Here is a 23,628-nt window from a genome sequence, read left to right as displayed (position 1 = left end):
TTAGAAAAGGGATCAATGAGCAATGCTGTTGCACCACAGACATACAGAGGGCATATGTCGGAGATCAGTGGCGCTTCTTTAATCCGTTGGGTTTTCTTTTGCCTTTTCTTAGAGGTTTTGGGCGTAAGGAGCATCATGTGCAGGTATAAAGGCAGATGACAATACATGGTTAGCCATATCAGGGGTGGCGACACTTTATGGGTTAAAACACAGAAACAAAAGGGATGTCCTCATGTTGCACTCTGTTCATTATTTCTTTATTCTTTTCTTTTTTTTTTTTTCTTTTAGGAGTAGAGAGGTTTTTGTCCTTGGCTGTCAAATTCTGACCAGGCATCGTTCAGTTCCACGAAAATCATCTTGGCATATTGTTCATACGGTTGTCCTGTTGCCTGTAAAGCAAAACAATGTTACATCACAATTATCCTCAAACTTTTTACAAGTAAAATAAGTGCACTGCAAGAAATGAACTAAAAGTATTTTTGCACATAACTTTAATAGGTAAGTCAATAGAAATCTCAATGGAATAACCTATTAGCACCTAAAATACACTTACAAATCATTCCTGTTAGTTTTTTTTTAATGGCAGTTTATATACCAATCTTATTTAAAGAGGCAAATTCTGATTCTATTGGTAGATCTTTTAACTTACCTGCTCAAATAAAGGGCAAATACATTTATTTCAAGAAATTATTTTACTTATTTGTAGATAATTTCTGCTGTGAGATTCAAATATCTTTCCTGGCATACAAATACACTGCAATAGTTTGTATCTAACCAATTACAAAAAACTTTCAGAACTTGTTTGTATATGAACTTTTCCCTTATTCTGTGAGATTTATTTATCTTCTCTTGAGATGATTCCATTTTAGTATGTGTAATAATCTTCCATTGCAGTAAGACAAATACACCTGATAACACTTCTTAAAAAATCACAATATATTCTCAAAACTAGAAGTCTACCAGCAAGTGCATTTGTCTCACTGCACTCTTATTGCACTTACTGTATGCATAATTTTCTCAAAAGAAGAACATTTATCTAAGAGAATCTGCAATTGCTTAGTATATCAAACTCAAAACACAGTCAAAAAGAGAGGTCTAGGTCTAAAAACTGTACACTTGATTAGATGGACATTAATGTGTTTAATATTAAATATAATAGCCTAAAAAGTAATAAAAAGGCAACAAAAAAGGGAAAACCAGGCAGTTTTTCATGTTTAAATAACAGGTTTCTAGCACATTTAATTTTAAATTCTTTATGTATACAAAAGGGGAGTACTTTCTGTCCTTAAACCCATAAAAAATAAATAAATAAATAAAAGAAAATCAGCATGAACTGGAACAATTTTTTTTTTTACTGGAGGTCAGACTCTAAGCTGGGAAAAAAAAATAGGGAAAAAACCAGAAGCTATTTCCTGAAATATCCACTTAACATTTTAACTTTTAAGGACATTCCTATCGATCCTTCTAATATCATATTTGAACATCTTAGCCTGTGCTTAGAAATCTAACAAATACATGAGTCATACCCTTCTTTTTTTTAGGGATACTTGTTACAAAAGGTTTTTGCCCCACTGATGTAAAGAGCTATTGCGTAACAGGAAAATGCTAATCATGGCGCCTAAAGCTGTCACAGAACAACTGATTTCCTGCTGTCCTCTAGTGATCAATCAAAGATCTTGTGACTGCTTGACTATCTTCCTCTGATTGGGAACACTCAGCTGCTTTGGCTGTGCTTTTGTCTAGTTTGAAAGGGCAAACAAATAAGATAAGGGTAGGTGCTTCATTTTCTCCTTGTGTGCACACTGGAACAGTCGCTTTAGAAGCTGAAATCCTGACTGACTCCGCAGGTAAAGACAGTTTACTGGAAGATTATGTTTATTCCTTAGAAAAAGGTCAACGTATTTGAGTTTTTAGGAGGAAATCTTCATCAGAGATTGATTTTTTTCTTTATCTTACAGGAAACATCTGCTTTTTCTGTGGTGCTCTTGGTCAACTTGTTCCAGATGGTTACTTTAACATGAAAATCTTTAATATCCGGGGAAGGAATTTTACTTCCGTCACAAAAATGTCTTTTTTCTCTGAGCTTCAGATACTGATCCTGGTGGTGTGCACCTCAGGAGCTCCGCAGCACATAAAGATCCCAGAGATAAAGAGAGATGACAGTAACGTTTTCCTGACCATGGCGTGGGAAGTGGCCAGCCACCTCCGTCCTAACTCCAGCTGCTACGTCTGCGGTCTGATGCCCTACACAGCTGGAGAGGGTTTACCTCTCATGGTCTTGCCTGCCTCGGACTGTGACATGTGCCGCCTGATGCACATCAACCTTCCTAGTTCTTCTTCTGACCTCAACTGCCCCGGTTTAAAAATGAGACCACTTCACTGTGAAAATGTAAAAGGAAACTGCAACAGATGTTCTGCAACCCCCAAAGCTGTTCCCATTCTTGTCCTCCCTCGGAGGTTCACATGGTGCCTTGAGAACGATGGCCACATTCCGATGGGATATTCGCAGTGCCTTCGTACGTTTAAGTGGGGCCCGGGACAGAGGGAAACAGACTGGAAAGCATTTAACTCTGCTCCTCATCCGTGTCTGGATGCTGCAGGAGAGGCTCGCCTAAATGCTTTAGCTCAGCGCACAGCCACCTGCTCCATCTCCTCTCCTGTGGGGATGTACTGGGTGTGTGGGAGCCTCGCTTACCCCTATCTTCCAGTGGATTACAAGGGACGCTGCGGTTTGGGATACGTTGTGCCAGCAATGAGGGTGACGCGCTCCCTTCCCAAAAGAACTTTCTTTAAACGTGTACGACGTGGAACTTCCGATTTTCTAGGAACACACCATCAGTCACCTTTTAAAAACGCACTCGGTCCGCTCCTTCCTTTTTACGGGGTCATGTCTGCATTAGACCAAATAGCCGATCTGTCCCATTCTATAGAAGTGATAGCTAATGAAACCGGGAAGGCTCTCACACTAATGTCCAACGAGCTCGCCTCTGTCAGACTCCTAGCTCTGCAAAACAGAGCCGCTCTGGACTTTCTTTTAGCCGCGCAGGGAGGAACGTGCGCTGTCATCGGATCCGAATGCTGCACTTTCGTTCCTGACTATAACATCACAATCCATGAAATAGTCAGCCACCTTCATGAGACGGCTAAATCCGTCCACCAGGATGGAAGCTCCGTGTTTGACTTCCTAAAGAATGCCTTTGGATCCGTCAGCAATCACGTCATTCAGATGCTGATTGTTGTGGTCGTTTTCATTGTTACGTTGTCGCTCTTTGTGTCATGTATGAAAAGGTTTATGTTCGGTTAAAGGCAAAGCACTGGAATTATTTACTGATCTATAAAAAAAAAGGAGGTTATTGTGTTTTTTTTATTTTTTAGCCTGGCCATTGGGAGGTGGGCCCATGCAGCATCAGCGATTTTCTATAACCATAGCACTCAAGTTTCAGCTTCAACAGAGCAATGTTTTAGTGATGCCCTTTATTAAGTCCTGAAAGAGTTGTTTATATGGCTAAAATATTACCTGGCCGCTGTTTTTTTTTTTTTAAGACGTTTTTGTGTAACATCCATAGTTATTTGATTAGTTCTAAACTCTTCACCTATGTTAGTCCTGCCTTTGAAACTGGGCTTTACCTGCTCCTTTCCAAACTAATAAGCCATGTAGATGGTGTTTATTAGTCTGTCTGGTCAGGCTACCGTTTTTGGGGCAATTTCCTACTAAGATCAGAAGAAAAAGATGCAGGGACATAATTATTAAGTAAGTCAAAGTAACAACTTAATGTTTTAATGTCTTGTTGTTAAAAGGAACTCTTCTTACCTTATTTATGTTACCCTTAGGATCAATAAAGTATTTTCTGATGCTTAATTCTTGATTTGCATCACACACTGCTTGTTAGTTTTATATTCCTCAAAGCAGAACTTTTTAAAAGCTTCAATAAACATCATTCCTCTAATATATTATGTTGTTTTTTATGTACACATTTTTTTATTTATATTAATATTTAGGTCATATTAATAAAAAATATGAAGAAATTTAGCTACTACTTTGCTGTTGCTTTTCTTTTTTCATTTAGTCTACTTTTCAGTCAGGTTTTTGTCGTAATATAAGACATACAGAACCCCCCCTTGTAGGTTAATAAATCTACATGATAAAATATCATGCAGATTTATTAATAGTCAAATCTTCACCATTATAAAAGAAGAGAGAAATTAAAATTTAAAATGCTTTAAATATTGAGTTTTTTGTTCATATAAATACAAAAATATAAATACTATACAATAAATACTTTAAATAAATAGTTTTTCTAACATATATAACCGTGAATGATGTTCACTTGTTTATAAAGTTAGCTGTTGTTAATGTAATTTCTGTGATAACTTTTATTTGTAAAAAAAACATTTTAATTTGACATTCTGTATGTTTTTAATACATCTTATATTAAAAAAGTACAATTTCTAATCAATGGTGTAAAAGCAGACATGGTGGTGAGGCTGCTTAACAGGGAACAATTCTACTTAGGCTAAAGGGTTAAAAAGCAGCAAACAAACAAGCTTCTTTATGACTTACTTTATCAGGGTGCACAACCAGCACTGCTTTGCGGTAAACCTTCTTGACCTGTTCTGGGGTAACCAGGTCAGCCATACCCACTGGTTTCCAGCGCGTCTCCCCTTCCCAAAGCACAGTGTGCATGGTGGACAGCAGGGCGCGGATGTTACGCTCCTTCCCCTCGATCCAGTCCAGAATCTGGGTCACAGGGAGGTAGGGAAGTTGGGGAGTAGGAATGGAGGCAACAGTGGCCAGGGACCAGATTTAAAACAATTATTAACAAAAACCTCTTTGAGTCATTCTGGCTCTGGTGAAACTAGTAATTAGATGAACTAAAACTTGGCTGCAGAGGACACTGACCACCTCATTAATACTGGAATAAATGGAGGCTCTGACAGCCAGCTCTTTTTAAAAATATCAGAGCTTGTATAAAATCAGGTGTGGAAGTTCAGTACAGATACGTTTTATGTGTGCCGACCTTTATTTTCTCTGGGTCCATGTCTTTGGCCATTTCCTCCTTCCTCATCTCAGCGATTGTCCTGGGGCCTTTTTTCTCTTTGGCCCCTGCAAATCCCTGTCCTGACAGCAGGTCATCAAAGTTGGCATCTGAGGCTTTGGGCTTAGAACCTAGCGCAAACACAAAACCATGAAACATACTTTTGAAATACTTAAAATGATGAAGCCTATTGGCTTCCAGTAACCTGATGAAAAAAAAATCTGAATTGTATTTCTTAAAAAAAACTCAAATCTAAATGTAACAATAAGACATTTCATCAACTTATCCAAATTCCCAAATTTCAAAACAAACAATATTATTTAGCAATCTTTGTCAAACAAAGTTAGTTGTCAACTACCACAGGGCCAATTACTTAGGTATGATTTCACCATTAAAAGAAAAAAAAGAAAACAGCTATTATTCTGATGAAACTTAGCCATGTTGAGCCATAAAGTCAGTCAAACCTCACAGCCTCGCATAAAGGAGAAAGCTGAACTAATAAAAACAATAAAGATAACCATTTCTTGAAATACTATGAGTGTATTTGCCTTTAATTAGAGCAGTAAAGTTAAATGATTGCTAAATTAAATTAGCTTTTTTCCCCCATGATATTGCCCTTAACACTATTTTTAACACTTAAGAATGAAAGCTCAACCTTTATCGGTTGATCTGTATCTGTTAATCCAGATTATTTTGAAATCTGGCTATCCAATCCCAGATTTGTGCTGTCAATATCCTTAGAGCCAATACAGATTTTTTTTCTTCGCTTCACGTGCTAAAAACTACACAAGGAAAAAAAATGTTACAGAGGTATGAAATTAACAACAAAAAAAACTTTAATAAAGAAAAAAACAAAATATTAAAAATGGATAATTAATGGAGAAAGCAGAAATACATGTCTTCAACATGATACCAAACAATAGTTGCTGATTGCACTAATGAATCGGCAAATGCATGCATGTATCAGAGGATACAAGTAAAAAATACTAAGATTGGCAAAACATATTCGCCGCCTGATATTGTTCTATATCTATTTGAAATAAGATCATGGAGATATTTTCTTAGTTCTAATGCAAAATGCTAATTCTAGAGGCAGATTAATTTACTTACTTGCTCAAATCAAATGCAAATTCACTTGTTTAAAAAAAAAAAAAAACCTGCACTAACTTTAAGTTTAATTTTTTCATTGCATTCCTGCAGCCAGATGTATAGGAAACCTACAATGAAGTGTCTCTGGCAACATACCTACCAAATTGATCCAAATTATAGATAAAGATGCACCAATCCAATACCTGGATTGGATATTGACCAATTAGCTGGATTGCATGTTGGTGATTTGATATCAGATACCGGAGATCCAACCCAGTGCACTTTACATTGAGCTGTTATTTATTTCTTTTTGTTGCTTATTTGTTAATAAATAACATAAAGTACATTTATATCTGTGTTAATTTGCTACGTTATGTAACAATTTTTAGGTCAAGGCTAAAGTCTTTACTCGCATGGAAAAAAATATGGTTAATTTTTTGGATGATTTGGATCGGTATCGGATATCTACCGATACGCTCAGCCCAGGTATTGGTATTGGATTGGGAAAAATGGATCGGTGCATTTGTAATTATAGACAGTCCAGTTAATGTAAATTAAAGGCCAACTGGTAAATAGTTACATCTCCAGCTTGGTTTTATTTTGCTTTTTAAGACACTTTATTTATAAAGGGCTTTATAAAAAACGCTTTAATCAGAAACTCACACCTTGAACATGTACATCACAAAAGTCAACATGTCCCTTAACCTCCCCAGTTTACTCACCCATCCCTGCCTGCGCTTTGCCACAGCCGCTTGGAGAGCCTCCTCCCATCGCAGAGAAGCTAACATTGTAGTTGGGTCGATTCTGAGGCGATGTGTGAGGCATGGACGTGTGGCTGGGGCTGGGCTTTGGTTGGCTGGTTGGACCGTGTCCTTGGGCTTGCCATCCCGCACCGCCTCCAGTGCCGGGCTGCCAGGAGGGGAAGTTGGCTCCAGTGTGGGGCTGCCACCCCCCTGTGTGCTGGGGGGATGGTTGTGGCCGGGATGGTGAACCCATTGGTGGGAAGGATGGGGTTGTTCCTGTGGGGGTTGTGGGCTTGCTGGAGAATCCAGAAGCACCTGAAAATGTAGATATAAATGAAGGTAAATTGTATAATACCGAATGTAACAAAAAGTTGAACGGTAAATCTTTAGAGTGAGACCTCCAAGGCTGCCGGAAAGGTTTCCAAGGTCAGCAAATGGATCCAAGGTGTTTGGCTTAGCTTGGTGGGTGGGGGTGCTGTGGACTGACCCCGTGGGACTGGTGGTTGCTGACCGACTGCCGATACCAAAACCTCCTCCTACATTAAGAAAGGGTATTCACAAAAATTATGACATAAATAAAATCAGGAGACTTAATCAAATGTTGCTATCTTAACGCCCTTCACTTTTTTCAACTATTTTTGCACAGATTTTGTGTTAACACTAGATTCAGAAAAACAAATTACCCAGAATACATGCAGATTCAAACACACCAATAAATTCCATCAGCAGGGAGCAATTTGCACAAATCCTTTCCTTACTTGCGTAGGCACCCTCACCTCAGCCACAAACACAGACGGTGTAGAGGTGCTGAATGAGGTAGAGAATCTATCCCATTTTTTAATATTTGCTCTGAGAAAATGCGCCTTTAAAATATATTTATACCATCTAACTTGAGTGAGTATGCCATTATGCTGTTTTTAAATTAAAGAATTATGTATTAAAAAGAAACAAAGAAATGTAGTCCACTAAAGTTAAAAACCAGTTAAATTCCCAGATGTATCAGATTGTAAACATAATTTGAGGTGTCTATTGCAATGACTTGTAGTTGCATCATAAGACATTTCTTGGATTTATACCGTATGTAACTCATAATGACTTTAACAAACGTTGCACCCGTTTTAAAGTAAGCATTTTCGTCTTTTTTGGCTTATCTTATTTAACCTGTTAAGTCAAGATGCTTTTAGAACTAGTTTCCGCCTCAAAATATACAAGAAAGTAAATTAATATTAATAACTAGGCAGTTATCAGGTCCAAAACCTTTGGTCCTGTGTAAAGGTAATACCTAAAATAGTTTTTCTCTAGTTTAACCAATATCTTTGATGTTGCTATTCCAGATTTTCCAAAAAAAGTTAAAAACAAACCTCTGGACTTTGTTTTTTCTAGTGCTGCGTTATAACACTGTTGGGTTTCTGTTATGTTTTTTCTTTTGGATGTTCAGTTTTGCTTTGCTCTTTGTTTTAGAGTTTTTTTATGGTTTAATTCTTATTTTGTTTTGTTCTTAGTTACTATCTTAGTCTTCGTTCTGTTATGTTTTCTTTTGAGTGTTTAATTTTACTTTGCTCCATGTTTTTATAGTCTTAGTGGTTTAATTCCTATTTCGTTGTGTTTTCTAGTTATTTTCAGTCTTCCAAGTTTTTATTTGCTTCCCTGTTGTGTTCTCCTTTTTCCCTAGCTCCCTTTCTGTTCTGCTCTCTGCTCACCTGTTCTCAATCTGCTCATTAGCCCTCTCTTTGTTTTTGCCTTATATAAATGCTCTCTCTCTTCAGTTCCTCTTTGCTGGGTCCTCGTCTAACTTCGTCTAACTTCCTCCAACTCTTTCTCTCTGAGCGTTCCTCCTTGTGTTAGTGATCCCCCTGATGTCTCCGTGGTTTCTGGTTCGTTTTTGACTTATTTTCATGTTTTGATTTTTTTTTAACTCCTGGTTTCTTGTTAGTTTGGACTTAGTTTTCATTTTGGATTCCTGGTTGCCTGTTAGCTTTGGAATTTGTTTACCTGCCTCTGTGCTTCAGTTACTATCATTAAATCCACAAAAATTCACCTCTGCCTCCCTGCCCCTGCTTTTGGGTCAACAATCCGTAACCAAATTGTGACAAACACAGCTTTAGAGTTGATTCCTTCCCACTATCACCTCAAAACTCATCACCTTGCAGGTGGTCAAAACATCACCGACCATAACGACTGCCCATTACTAAGGGGTGGACCTGTTTTTTCAGTTCACTTTGTCAATTTGTCATGTTTTCTAAGCCAAATCAAGGCTTTTTGTTGGGCTACTTTATAAAGCCTGGAACTCAAAGCTACTTCAGAAATTTTTAATTGCGAAAACTTTCTGGATCTTATCTTAAAACTTGGAAAACGAATTTGTTTATTTATAACTTTTTTTGGAATTACTATGACCTGGATGACAAAGAATCATCACCAGCATATTTCAGATTTATTTAAAATAAACAAATAAAAACCTTGCATGTTTTTAAGGGTGGCCTAATCTCAGTCGCGGAAACCCTGTGGTTTAATATGAGCTATTTCATCAAATAAATGTGGCAGACCTCACAAGAAAATTGATTTATTTAATCTTCTTTGACCAGTTTTTTTAACACATTTTTCCCTCTTCCACACTAAAATTATTATCAGCTTAGAAAGAGTTCTGAATTTTTCATGCAATCTATGTAATGCAAGCAGCGCTCCTCTTTAGGATGAGTTTTGTGGTGGTAAAAAGTCTATTTCCTATTAATTCCCTTTTATATATATTGATTTTTTTAGTGCCGAGTTTGATTCATTCAACGTGTCTAAGAAATAGGGGGTTTTTTATACTATTAGGGGGTGTTTGGGATAAAAATAATGGTTCTCATAACAAGCTAGACTCTTTCTGAGGGATTATTTTATAACATTATGTTTATAACATATTTCCCAACTGTCTGTCTTTGTTTAGGTAACGATATGCAGAGACCTTCAAAGCTCTTTAACTTAGTGAGACAAACACTGTCTACATCAGAACAGGGCAGAGCATCTTACTGTGAGGGCTTTTATTATTGTCATATGCCTGGTTTTACTTTGCAAAGTATAATAAAGTGCCTGACTGAGAGAAATCCATCAATCTCCGTTTATTTACCTGGACTATATAGTTGAATACTTTTTTCCCACAACAATTGCTATTTGATCTGGCTTGAATTCACCAATATGAAAGGTAGGCCTTTACATGCATGCATAGTACAATATGTAAATGTGAGCAAACTAGAGTTTAAGAATGCATAAAACTGGTTTCCAGAGATTTACCACCACACCACATGTCATCTGTATTTTTAGTTTTATTGCAGCCTGTGTGTGTACCTGTGCTTGTGGTGCCAGGTTTGTTCCAGTCCCAACCTCCCATTGCATTTTGCTGCTGAATGTTGACAGTAGGTGCGGTTGGTGGGACAGGGGAACTTCGACCTGCTCAGTCACACAGAGTAAAGAGCATAGAGTAAACCCACAATGCAAAGACAACTTGAATGAGACCTGTTGTGACATGGCTTCTGGACTCAGTATTTTCTTTTTAATCTAAATTCATCATCAATGATGTACAAAATTTAAACAGATTCAGGTTTAGTGATGTTATGCAGAATGGATTATGCTTAACCTTAAAAACCAACATCTGCATGAAGTGTAAATATAATGTAGTCTGTTTAATGCAGAACATACAGAAGCAATGAAAGCAAGTTTCTCTCAGAAAACTAAGAAAGCATAAACCATGCATTTCAATCCAAAAAAACAACAATTTCCATTTAAATTAGAGCTAGTTAACAAAAAACAAGCAGCACAATTCTATAAAACATGCATATAGACTTAAAAATGTGTTTGTTAAATATAAAGCAAAGGAAAGACAGCAGAGCAGCAGTGGCATGCCTTACCCAGGCTTGTAGGCTGCAGGGTGGGTGATGGAGAACGAGCAGCATGCACAAAAGGGTCTGCCTGCCCCACATTACCTGGTCCGAGGAACGAGCCCATCATCTCCTGAGGCTGCGGCATAGGAGCCGTTCTAAAAGGATCAAATGCTGCAGGAAAATCATACCGTCAATAGTCAATAGAAATAGTGCTACAAAATCTTATATATATATAATACTATATATGACATAATATTCTATTTTAATTCCAAAAAAATTTTTTATAATATTTTTCCCACAGTGTTAGTTTGAAAAAAGGGCTGTAAAGGGACAGTCCTTTAATCAGACAACAAATCATGAAAACTTAATGCAAGTTTTCATGTAACCAAGTAAAATTAGAAAGCCTGAATGACTTAAGATAAATAAATATGCAGTAAATCAGAATACCACTGATACTCATACTACTTCATCTGATTGGACTTTATATATATATTAAAATATATATATTTTCTAAAACATCTTCATATTAGAACAATCCTAAAATAATCAAAAGTGATTTAGTGATATCAAAAGTGATATAAAAATATTTATATGTTTAATGTTATTTTTTTTCCCTAATATATAAACCTTCATTTAGCTTTAACTTTGGCATTGAGACAATAGTTTTCCCACCCAGGGACAAAATACGACATTTCTAGGACAGTTTTATTGTGAGTGTTAAATTGTGAGTCTGAAATTTAAATTTAAAGGACAGAATTTAAATATTTTTGAAAACAAACATTTTATATTCATATTTATCACGTCTTGGAAAACTATTCCATCAATTCCCCTCTTTTCTAGATTGTTACAGATTTCGTAGGAAGTCATTATTGGCAATTTTTATCATAATCTAACTTCCAAAATAGCTTTTCAGACCCATTCTCAATTAGAATATATGACTTTTTATTTTTCCCTATACTAGAAGTCTGTTTTAAAGTATTTTTTTCTTTTTACCTGGTGGAGCAGGAGAAGGACTTGGTGAGGCAGTATTTGGCGTCACTTTGTGTGGAGTGGACTGAGAGGATGAGGGCGCACTGGCTGGTTGGGGTGGAGCCCCAAACAAATCTCCCAAAAGATCAGTGGAAGCAGCTGCTGAAGGTTGAGACGAGGGGCACGGACGGTTGATATCTTCCCCACCCAGACCGAGGAGGTCCACCTCCTCAGTGGGTGCCGGTGCGGCAGGCACAGGAGCTGCGGGTTCTGGTTTTTGAGAAGCGGCGCTGATGCTGCTTCGCTGGCTCGACAGCGACAGCATTTCATCATCAGAGGGCTCGCTTTCCTCACCGTGGCCCCGACCTTCTCCATGCTGTTTGCTTGGTTCTTAAATGGATCATAAGAGAGAATTAAAATGCTTCAGGTAGAAGTCTTAGGAAAGACACATTAAAATCAAACAACATAGCGTTTGCATCAGACAGAAGCAGAAATACAACTCTGTAAAAACCAGACAGACAAAAAGCAGACTAAGAGGAACTGAGACAGAAACAAACTAGCATAAAATGGGAGATTATAACAACTACAAGCAGCAGCTGTTTTGTGCACTTACACACTAATATCTAACCGAAAGCCTACATGTAGTATATCTTCTTGTGGATGGAGATGGATTTCATTGGCATCGTCCAAAGCTTTCTCTGAGTTTTTCCTGCACAGGTTTTGGGTTTCAGCCATGCTTTTTACTGGCTATGTGGTCCTGGTATAAACGTCTAAAAAAAGCTGTGATGCTACTTAGACTACACCAGAAACAGTCCTTGTCAATGACAGTGTTTGCGGTTCAGATGGTGCCGTAATGTGGAGGAGGTACTCTGGTTCAGGAACCTTAAAGGACAGCTCAACCCCTCTCCAGAGCCTTACGGTCAACGTCTAATCATTTAAAAATGTGCCTTACAGGGGAGCTGCCTGTCTTGGCTGTGGCTGATACATAGTTGAGATGAAAGCTTTGCAATATTGTGGTCTTATGAGGTGGAGGATTTTTTCTCCAGCATCTTCATCAGAAAAGGAATGGGGATAAAAAGAATGCAGGATGCAGACCTGCATCCTGTAGCTTTTGCCTACGAAGCCTAAAGATCTTTTAAGCAGGAAGGAGGGGTTAGATTAGGGAATAACTCATCTAACTGACAAACTATCCAGAGAAAAAAAATTTTTTCAATTAAAATAATCTGTATGCCTCCAACTGGGACGAGGGCTAACATTTAGGTTAACCTGAGCTACTGAAAACCAAGAGAAATATTTCCCCTCGGTAGAATATCATAACACATTTTTTTAGCTTTTGCATGATGATAAGTGAGAGTGAATTTAGTTTTCAGGCTTAAAACTTTGAAAAAAGGCTAAATTACTGTCTGCTGTCGTCACAAATGCTTTCATTGTGTGAGAGTTACTGGGATTTACCACTAATCATTACCTACTGCCATCCCCAGAGGCCTGAACATTTCTACCAAGGTGAAATACTACTTCCTACCAACGTGGGTTACATGTCAATTCAATCAATTCAAGGTAAACCGATTTTCCGCTAATAGAAAATGTATCTTTCAATACTGTAATCTGCTGCTTGGGATTGAATTGACCCTCGTTAACTGCAAGGCTGCTGGGTGTTTACTCTAACAGATTCACAAACTGCTACCATCTTACCCTCCAAATTCAAGCCCTCCATCTCATCTTGAAAGGACAACATTTTGCAACATCAGATTATTTCTATGTCTGCTAAACAAGATGATGACACATAAAAAAAATACAACGTACAACTCAAACTAGCTATAGCTTCATAAGAAGGCATTAATATAGGAGGATTTGGATGTTGTGTGTTTTTTTTTTTATTTCAGGGTATTTTAATTATGCTCTGTTGGCTTTTGGATCAAAGTTGAGTTTAAATATAATCAGTGTGGTACATAGATAATGAGTCCTAGCATTAGTAAATAAAGTAAGGTGGCTGTTGGCTTTTTTTGTATATAACAAGTGTTAATATTTATTTTAACACATAAATAGAAATAGAAAAGACAAAAAGTTGAAAAAATATATTCAAAAACAAGCTGAAAAAAGAGTATAGTATACGAACAGCAAGACCAGCAACAACAATGACCAACTTCCTGTATTCAAAATTAAAAACTGAATATTTAACGTAAAAAAGCAGGAAGATTCCTGTCAAATAATACCAGCATTATGATCAGAAATGAGGAAAAGGATTTTCAAATCAAACCCACTTTATTAATGTATTTATCACATTTAAGAAAGGATGACTGGCAATGTGATGAACTTAAAGGAATATCTTCATTTCTTCATTTATGGATTGCTCTTTCAAAATAAAATAATCCATCAAAATATAAAATCCATTTGAAATAAAAGTTATATAAAAGTTTATATGCAAACACAGTCCAGTGTTTTTTTTGTTTGTTTTTTTTTACTTTTTTGGAATGACTATGACATGGATGACTAAGAATCTTCACCTGCAAGTCTGTCAAAGCACACTAAAAATGGATTGAAGGACAAAGAAATGAAAGCTAATCTTAATTTATACAACTGGGCATTGGTATTCTATTCTATTTATTTGTATAACTAAATTGGGAAGGCAGGTTGTATTGGTGCAAAAGGCCTTAAAATTTAAACGACTCAAGTGAAACAGTGCCTTCATTGGTTTGTTCTTACCATTAACGCTCCTTAGAGCTTCCTATAACTTATAGTTTCAACGCTTTTATCACAAGTGACTTACAAAGCAGGCATTAGCGTGAAGGGTTAACACACTGGTAACTCATACCCCTCAGTGGGTATACAAACCCAAGCTTCCTATGTGCAGGACAGGTGATTACCCACCTGAGCCAGCAGCCACAATATTTATAGTAATGTTTCAGAAAACAGAAAAAAAAATCATATTCTGGGTATGTTTCCTTTAAGTCTAAGAAGCAATTTCCTACACAAAGACTACTTTGACATGACAGCACAACCAGCTGGACAATCACAAATTCAGTGATTTGTGCAGAAATGGCTGCTGCAAACTATATAAAGGTAGCATAACCGTAAGCAAGTGTTGGAGACGTTTTTAACATCATTGTCTAAGCCTAAATAGAAAATCACAACAACTTTGGCTTTTTTTTTTACTTTTTCTATTTTAAAACATCTATCTGATATTCTCCATTAATGTCTCAGCCCTTTAGGTATCCACAGTAAATACATTTAAATGATTTAAACACAAGCATTTATTGCGGCATTTATGGTACCTGCAACAGCCAGTGCGTCCTGATGCTCCTGATGGCAGGAGAAGAGCACACTGGGATTCAGGTCTTTACAGGGAAACTGCTCCCATGGCGGCGTCAGGTCTTTCTGTCTTTCCTCTCCCTCTACCTCCACATCAAGGATCACATGAAACAGCTGAGGATATTTCTCAGGGGAGTCACAGGCATCCAGCTCCGGTCTAAGAAGAATTAAAAAAGAAAATGAGAGACGACACCCTTCTTTAGAACAAATATCAGGATTTTACTCAGATTATCTTTTAGAAATGGAACAAAAATGAGGCACTTTTCTTACTTGTTAAACTTCAGTGTCGTGGTTCCTGGAGCAATAAAGCCAGTGTGGAACTGGATCTGCAATATTTGTGTGTTGGAAACCTAAAAAAAAGAAAAACTGTTTTAATTTAACCAGCTAAAAGAATCTATTCCCAGGAAATGACTTAAACCAAGTCAAGTACTGTGTAGTCTCCCCTACTAAGCAGATATTTTCATATCTAAAGGAAAGATATTCCAGGACATTACAAATTTGTCTGTTGAATTTTTATCCTTAATAGCATCTTGCTTTAACTCTTTGACCTCTATATAAATTACTGGAAACAGAATTTCCCTGAAAGACTTATACCTAGGGATGGGAATCGAAAACCGGTTCCTGTTAAGAACCGGTTCCGTATTTTCCGATTCCATGGCATCGTTTGGCAGCTCGCTGAATGATTCTTTTTTCAATTCCCGCAGCACCAGAGCCTAGAGCGCCGGCTCTGGGGAGCACGACTTACGTCACGTTTTTTACGTAAGTTACGCAACTTATGCAAGTTACGCAAGTTACGCAAGTTGGAAGAACTATTCGAGGAGGAAGACAACGAGCTGCGGTCACTTTGTGAATCAAAGCCCCGTCTTTCCTTAGCCCAGAGGGTAGATCAGGAAATCCAGCTCTATAAAAGCTTGCTCTCCATCCCCTGCAGGGATAGCGCCACACTGTGGTGGTGGAACAAGCAAGATACGCTGCCCTTGCTATCTGGACTGGCTGAAAACTACCTCTGTGTGCAGGCTTCCTCCACCCCATCTGAGGGGGTGTTCTCCACGGCTGGAGACACCATAAGCCCTGAAAGATCCTGTATCCTTCCAGAAAAAGCAGATATGCTCATCTTTCTGCAAAAGAACTGTTAATTTTCCCTACGACTGTTTTATAATTAGTATTTTTTGTTATTTAAAATAGGTTATTATCCCATCATTTGTTATTAGACATTGTTGGTTATTAAGTTTGTTCTTGTATTCATTTTTCATTTAAACACAGATGTTACTCCAGTTTCACATTTCCTGTGGACATCTTGATCTTGTTGAGTTTGTAAGATCATGCAATAGTTAAGTAAACAAAGTTGATTCTGATAATCAAACTGTTTGTTCTCCTTTTTTCCCCAAATTGGAATCGAAAAAAGAATCGATAAAGAATCGAATCGTTTCATAGAATCGAAAAGGGAATCGGAATCGTGAAAATCTTTTCAATTCCCAACCCTACTTATACCAAGGGATAAAGTTCAGTCTTTGTCTAAGTCTAAGTCTCTAAACTTCAAGGGTAATGTAGACTTAAAAGCTTAGAAGAAATTTTGTTGGTATTTTGTGAGACATGAATAAAATAAAGAATTGTTTAAGAATTCATTACAAATTTAATTATAATTTTGGCGGATGCTTTTGAGGCTATTGCTGCATATGACTGCATACAGTCCGAGCCCTACTAACATTAATACTGCTCCTAAAAAAAGATCAATTATTGGATAGGTTAATTTCGCCGGTTACATTAAAGATGTAATTCCAGTGGCATCATATGTATTACACTATTTAGATGTGTTGATGCTCATCTCTGTCAAAATACAGATCCACATCAGTATTATTAAGTTCTGTGAAATTAAAACTATAATCTTGGAAAGTCTATTATTGTAGCAATAAATCCTAATTTGAATAAAATGTTGAAAAAAAAAAAAACCGAAGATAAACTATGCAATACTATAAAACTGACCAGAATTGGTGAATTTCATTTTTCAACTACTCCGTCATTTCATTTAAGCAACTGTTTGGATTGGTTTTTAGTGAGTAGATATTACACTGCAAAACCGGATATGAAAAAATAAAACATTCTTGATACAAGTGTATTTTCTCTTTATGTAAGCAGGTAAATAAGATAATCTGCCATTTTAATGACTGTTTTTCCACTTTACACAACTTCAATGTATAATGGAGGATGTTCTTTTTCTGGGTGGATCATCAAAATAAGTGGTCCTCCTAATTGTCAATCATTCTGGTGATATGTTTACGTAAGGCCGTCCTACGTGTTTTTTCGCCGGTGGTGATTCTGACAGAGTGAAAAAATTGTAAATCTTCTTTTGGAAAAAAAGCTTGTATGAGTAATGCAAACAGCAAATTTTAAAAAGAGCATGCACGAGGCAAAATGCGCTCATGCACACTCTCGCATGAGTTTAACAGGCGTTCCCTCTTGGCAGCGGGTACAAGGCTGTGTATGTGCATTTTTTTTTTTTGAGAGGGTGGGTCTTCTTAAAAATTCTCGAAAAATCCTACACTATACCGTTAAATAAAAATTCTACATTTTAAATTAGATGACAGATGGTTTTTCTTATCAAAACATAAATCATCTGACTTCATTGGCATTTTGTTATAAGCACCTGTTCAAAACAAGGAAAAATGCAATTATTATAAAATACTATATTATCAAATCAACACAAATGATTAAATCAAAATTTCATTTTGGTAGTGTATTAACAGTTGGGGTTTTTATGTATTTTATTAAAATATAGGGATGGGTTAGATTAATATTCAGCTCCCGTATACGTGGTGCCTACTCTGTTTTTATTAATAGCGAAAAAAGGTTGATGCATTCGGGTCAATATAAAGCAATCAATATTGTTCTGTTTGTTATTCAGGATACATCACCTGACCTGTACAATCCTACATGTGTCAGACTTCAAAGTAGTCCTTTCTGTATATATGGTCACATTTTAAAGGAGACTACATTTGCTAGCATGAAAGATCTAAAAATATACCTCCTTGTTGATTACTGCTCTGATTCAAAGACAGTTGGAATTAAGCATACAGAAGTGATAAACTTTTGCGACAAGTTAGACCTTCCTGAGGGACTTTTTTCAGCTTACTATAACATATCTTCCAGTGGGAGTGGTAGGAGCGTACCTTGGCCTGGAGACGCCCCCCAATAGTGGACCTCATATGGTAAATGGAAACCACAACATCTCCATGAACGTTCACACCGAGGGGGAACACTACTTTCCCTTCCTGGATCCTGTGCTCCCTGAGGATATAGGAACCAGGAAAAGTTGGAAACAATATAGGGGGATTTTTTTTGGAGAAGGAAAGCGATAGAAAACAATTATACCATTCAGTATAATCAGATAATTTTCTGAAACCTAAATCTACTTTAAGATTGAGATTAAGAAAGGATTTTTTTTCTCACCTCATCCTCTCATACTCCTGCGCAGTGGTAAAGATCTTTGTCTCTCCAATCAGGACATCACAGAAAGGCCGACAGCCGCTGCGCTGCTTGTTGAAACAGGGGACTGGGCTCATAGTCAGGGCCTTAATTACCAAAGGCTTTGAGTGAGGAAGAGTGGGCTTCTCTGATACCATGCTACATACATAACCTATGTACCTGAATGGAAAAAGAATAAAAAAAAGTTAAACGTTAACCATTTCCATTTTTCTTTGTTTGTTGTTGTTTTTACAGTGCTGGGTAAAAACTTTTTTATTAATATTTTTAATTAAATGGTTCAAACTTCCATGTTTTTTAATACAAGTAAAAAGTAAAACATTTATAAACATGGTCCGTTTCTCAATTTACAACAATGCCAGTATGGACTCGTGTCGTCACCCAAAATGTTTTTGAGAAGAAGGAAAGAATGGAAAGGAAAGGAAAGAATGGACTTTGGGAGACATGAGCATGCAGCATAAATATGGGTCAATTGGAACAGTAGAGTACTTGTGACGTCACCACACACTCGGCTCGTCTAGAGCTGCTTTTTTTTACCTCCTGTTATTAATATTCTCTAGATAAAAAATTATATATAAATTATGTATAAATTCTTACTTTTTTCATTTAGTTGGGGATTAATAGTTACCACAGTCAAATAAGTGAAGCTTAAAATTATAATGTTCTTGCCTCAAATGATCATAAAACGGCAACAGAAAAGAGAACTTTTAAGTTAATACTCTGAGCGCTCCCCCTGGAAGCTGCTGCTGCTGCAGTGCATGCTGGGTCAATTATCAATCTCAAGAACGGACAAGTCTGCTCTCATGCATGCTGGGTAAAGAGGGAGGGGCGAACACAGCATCTTTTTCCGAACTTTGTCCGTTCTCGTTCGTCTTGTTCTTGTGAATTGGAACAGTACTAGAGCTGAGGCTGACGATGAGAACGCATAGGTACACATATTGAGAAACTGTCCTGCAGGTTTTAGAGGTTTCCCTGCTTTAGCATAGCTGATTATAATGATTGCAGTAATTAAAATCCGCATTGCTGGAGCAAGGAAACCTCTAAAACCTGCAGGACAGCGGCCCTCGAGGACCGACTTTGGGGATGCCTGATTTTAAACATTGTAGCCAAAAGCTAAAGAAAATGACAAAACAAAGAAATGTCTCCTTAAAAGAAATTAATATTTCATAAAGACACATTTTTAGGGTTTAGATTAGTTAGGGTTTAGATTATTTCCAAGGATTGAGTTACTTAAAAAAGTAACTAGTTATTATTATTTCTCCCAAACAGTGACTGAGATAGTAATTCAGTTACTGCTGAATCAAAGTAACTAGTTACTAAGCAAAGTAACGCTGCAGTTACTTTTAAGGATCTATAATATCAATGACTTTGGATGGCTTTCCTGATATTGTAACATTAAATACAACAGGGATTGATTACAAAATAAAGAAGGTAAAATAATTAATTAAATAATTAATTAATAAAAAGGATTACAAATCAGAAAACACTGTGTACTAATCTACGCAATTCTGCAATATATTTATCTAGATGATTTTTATGTTTATTGTTTATTACAAAATAATAAACCGGACCAGATTTTATAGAACTTAACTTATTTATGAACATTAATATGGGTCAATTGGCTTTGAAATGGAAGTAATGCTGAAAGAAGAAGGCTTTTCAGGCAATTTAACAAAAATAAAATAGAATTAGTGATCAGGTTAAACGGGAGTCACCATGAGGAGAAAATCATAGGAACATTTAGGTCGGTTTTAGAGAATGATTCCAGTTTAAGCACGCTGTTCTTAAGTCTGTAAATCTCACCCCCATCACCACACCTCTCTTCGCATATGAAAAATGGTTTGATCGATTGCACTGTAGAACTGCACCATGTTAGATTGCAAGCAATATAGCAGCATTACCAATGTGTAAAAAATAATTAGTTAGATTATACCATGACTGAAAAAAGAATGCCATTGCCAACACTGTTTCTATTTAACGTTGTTTCTTTCAAAACTGGAGACCACTAACTTGAAAGTTGACCAGCAGGCATACTTTGTCAACCTCTAAAGGACGGGAAGGAAAAAGGACGTTGTCAAAGTGAAATAAAACAAGTTTTTGTTGTTATTCTAATTAGTGCCATAAAAGAAAAACAGTGACACTCGTAACAGGGCCTCAGGATGCATCATCCTTCAATAGATGTTAAACAACCAAATGTTTGAAAGGGACTGTACACTGTTGAAACTATTTGTTCTTTTGGGAAATGACTCTGAAAGACTAGAGGTTCTAAAAAGGATCTTTTTTGTTTGTGTAGAAATAACTTTGCTTTTTATTCTTGACTGATCTAAAGCTTACAAATTAGTAAACAACAAAAATGTTCATTTCAAAATACTTGGCTATAAACTGGAAATGTGTGAAAAAACTGTTAAAGTCCAAAAAAAACTGCTATAATGAGAACCCGGCAAGCATTGTGCACAATGCATCTCATTTGGTTGACAGGTCTGGCTAATTTCTCAAAATCTGCACTTCGAACCAAAACATCATTAAAGTTTCAGTTATTTTAGGTCTAAGCTACAGAGAGCCGCAGCATAATGAGTCAAACCGATGTTTGTTTTTTTCTCCTCTCTGTGCTAGTTCTGTTTTCTCTTTCTGCCTCTCTGTGCTCATGGATCCAAACCTGCGGTGTGAGGGCCAGAGTCCGGAGCCTGGTCTCTTGGCGCTGAGCAGCTGCATGGCAGGAACTGGGTGGCTGAAGAGGTGGCAGAAGCAGAACATGGCACAGACCAAAACCCCGGAGGGAGCGCGGCCATTCTGTATGCATACAAAGCAGATGTTAAATCAGCTTCCAAAATTACTACCCCCTTAAAATTAGTCTTTATTATTTGCTAAAACAGTTAAAAAGCCAATCATTCATGGGTTTAATCAAGTTTAATGAACTGAAAAAGTAAACAGACAAAGTATCAAATTAACATTATGATCTTCAGAACTGGATATAGTTCTGAATTCAGACTCTGCTAAAACTAAATATTTTTTAAATGATGGGTACCAGTCATAACTGGTCAAAATTGGTTCTTCATAATGCCTTTCTGCTACTTTCACAGTGGAAACATTTCTGATTATCTCAAACATGTTTAAATCAGAAACAGGTTCAATATTGCAATTCATATTTGCTAACAACTCTAAAGTTGGCATCTCTTTCGTAGTGTCCTGCTTAGGCTTGTCCCGATCCGATCCACGTATCGGCATGTAAAATGCCGATCCAGACTGCCGATCCAGTTTTAAAAAAAAAATCCGGTCCGTATTTTCCATTTTTGCCGATTGAAACGATCCATTCCACTATTTTGCGCCAGTGTTTCCCTGTTTTGCATTTTTATTAAAACTTACAGTAATACTTGCACCTTTAACTGTTTACGGTTTTACTGTTCACTGTGCAATTTCAGATTGCTATTCATAATTTTGTCCAGTTTGTGTTTATCTCTTAATAAACAGGTAAGTTTGTTGTTACCAAGCATTGTGTTTTATTCAATCTCACCTAATTTAGCTGGCTAGATGTTATTAAGAGTACTAAAACCCTTTTCAACATGAGTCTTACAACTAAGGCTAAATACTTTAACTTAAACTTAAATACATGCTCGGATAGGCTGGTATCGGCCAGTATCGGTATCGGATCGGAAGTCCAAAAACAATATCGGTATCGGATCGGAAGTGCAAAAACCTGGATCGGGACATCTCTAGTCCTGCTGTTGTAAAGCTACACGACAGGTTCTGGACAGAATCCGAACATTTTTGTTGGAAATCTAAAAATACTATAATTGATTGAATCTGAACAAAGTAATTCTACACCAAACAGAGATTCTTAAAAACAGTTTATCAAACTTTTAGTCCACTTAGAAAAGTTCTACCAAATATTGCTGCTATTTTGTCTCAATTTTCATTTTATGGTGTCATCTTGTGAGCTGGATTCTTTACACCAGCATTTATTATAACGCTGACCTCAATTTAATTATCACTGTTTTCTCTCAGTTAATTGCAGTGAATTGCAATCATCTCTGAGACATGATGCAATAGGACCTGTTTTTGAAGAGGAACCAATTCATAGGGGGATTATGCAAGAAGGAGAAGTTTGCCAAGCCAATACCAAACCTCAGCGACTAGGCAACAACATCTCTCACCACACGTCAGTATTTCTTGTTCCTGAATTACTGTAGAGCAGAATGGCAGCTTCACTGAAAACTTGGAAAAATGGTTTAAAGGCAACGTTTTTACTGCCTTGTTAAAAGGAACCGTTTTTAGTATTACTTCCAAATAACCTCTAAAGCTGTAGTTATACATAGAGGTGTTCATGATCCAAGTGAATCATGAAAATGATCAGGAGCATCTTACCGAGCAGGTGATGACGCACACATTCTTTGGGTTCTGTTTGAGCCAGTTGTGCATGTTCTTACACACAGCAAAGAGGTTGTGAAGGCTGGGAGCTTGGCGTGAAGGCCAGTTGCACTCCGACACCTGGAAAAGGGTTTTAGAAAGTGAGGAGGAAAAAAACAAGAACAAAGGAGCAGGGAGAGTTAGTTTAGAAGAGATGAAGAAAATGAGCACATGAAGAAAAACAACTGAACCAGAAGGAAAGAAGATAGAGGGTGGACAGTTGAGGGGGAAAAAATGGATGAGAGGTGGAGAAAGTGCAGGTGAAAAACTGCAGTGCAGAACAAATAACAGACCAGTTGTCAAGATGAGTCATCTGCCTCAAATACGACTTCCATGCATTTGTAAACCACTGTTTTTTAATCTTTATCAGCTGTACGGTGGAACTCTTTTATAGTGAAAGCTCTACATCAGGCTTTAACTTTTTATTTAGATCTAGTTGCAGAAAAGAGCTGATTGTCATTAATTAAGGATTTTGTGAAGAGAACAGAGTATTTCAATTGTTTAGCTGAAGTATTTAGATAATGATATATCATAGTGAGTAGATTTAGACAAATCTCATATGGTAAAAAAAAATTAAGAAAAAAAGAACGTCCTATTACCATCAATGATTGATCAAAGAATTACAATTTTCAGGAAGTCAGTGGAAGGACTTTAGAACTGGGGTGATGTGTTTAACTTTTTGAGTTTTGGTGAGGATGCTGGCAGCAGCATGCTGGATCAACTGCAGCTTAACAGGTCTGC

General features: G+C 37.0%; 2 protein-coding genes across 4 annotated transcripts in view; one reads left to right on the top strand and one right to left on the bottom strand.

Moving 5' to 3' along the window:
• Positions 1-223: 223 nt before the first annotated feature.
• The window catches only part of dnajc6 (DnaJ (Hsp40) homolog, subfamily C, member 6), a 61,513-nt gene continuing 38,108 nt past the window's right edge, over positions 224-23,628 (bottom strand). For 2 of the 3 annotated variants that reach the window (XM_038278382.1, XM_038278380.1), the window contains 14 exons: positions 22,846-22,968; positions 21,140-21,273; positions 18,451-18,645; positions 18,171-18,288; positions 15,274-15,353; positions 14,967-15,160; positions 11,719-12,084; positions 10,753-10,896; positions 10,193-10,294; positions 7,267-7,404; positions 6,848-7,183; positions 5,019-5,167; positions 4,562-4,738; positions 224-389 (listed from right to left, as the gene is read on the bottom strand). In XM_038278382.1, coding sequence (XP_038134310.1) covers positions 285-389; positions 4,562-4,738; positions 5,019-5,167; positions 6,848-7,183; positions 7,267-7,404; positions 10,193-10,294; positions 10,753-10,896; positions 11,719-12,084; positions 14,967-15,160; positions 15,274-15,353; positions 18,171-18,288; positions 18,451-18,645; positions 21,140-21,273; positions 22,846-22,968 — 2,361 coding nt within the window. In that variant the 3' untranslated portion in view covers positions 224-284. The remainder of the gene's footprint in view (positions 390-4,561; positions 4,739-5,018; positions 5,168-6,847; positions 7,184-7,266; positions 7,405-10,192; positions 10,295-10,752; positions 10,897-11,718; positions 12,085-14,966; positions 15,161-15,273; positions 15,354-18,170; positions 18,289-18,450; positions 18,646-21,139; positions 21,274-22,845; positions 22,969-23,628) is intronic. The other variant, XM_038278381.1, reaches the window with a different exon arrangement.
• LOC119778928 (endogenous retrovirus group PABLB member 1 Env polyprotein-like) lies at positions 1,690-3,859 on the top strand. The gene is made up of 2 exons (XM_038278383.1): positions 1,690-1,847; positions 1,959-3,859. The coding sequence occupies exon 2, from the start codon at positions 2,018-2,020 to the stop codon at positions 3,302-3,304; it is 1,287 nt and encodes a 428-aa protein (XP_038134311.1). The 5' UTR covers positions 1,690-1,847; positions 1,959-2,017; the 3' UTR covers positions 3,305-3,859.

Source organism: Cyprinodon tularosa, unplaced genomic scaffold (genome assembly GCF_016077235.1).
Source record: "Cyprinodon tularosa strain WSP-4 unplaced genomic scaffold, ASM1607723v1 ctg140, whole genome shotgun sequence".
Classification (NCBI taxonomy): Eukaryota; Metazoa; Chordata; class Actinopteri; order Cyprinodontiformes; family Cyprinodontidae; genus Cyprinodon; species Cyprinodon tularosa.
Note: the sequence above shows the minus strand (reverse complement) of the source record. Positions and strands in the feature narration are given on the sequence as shown.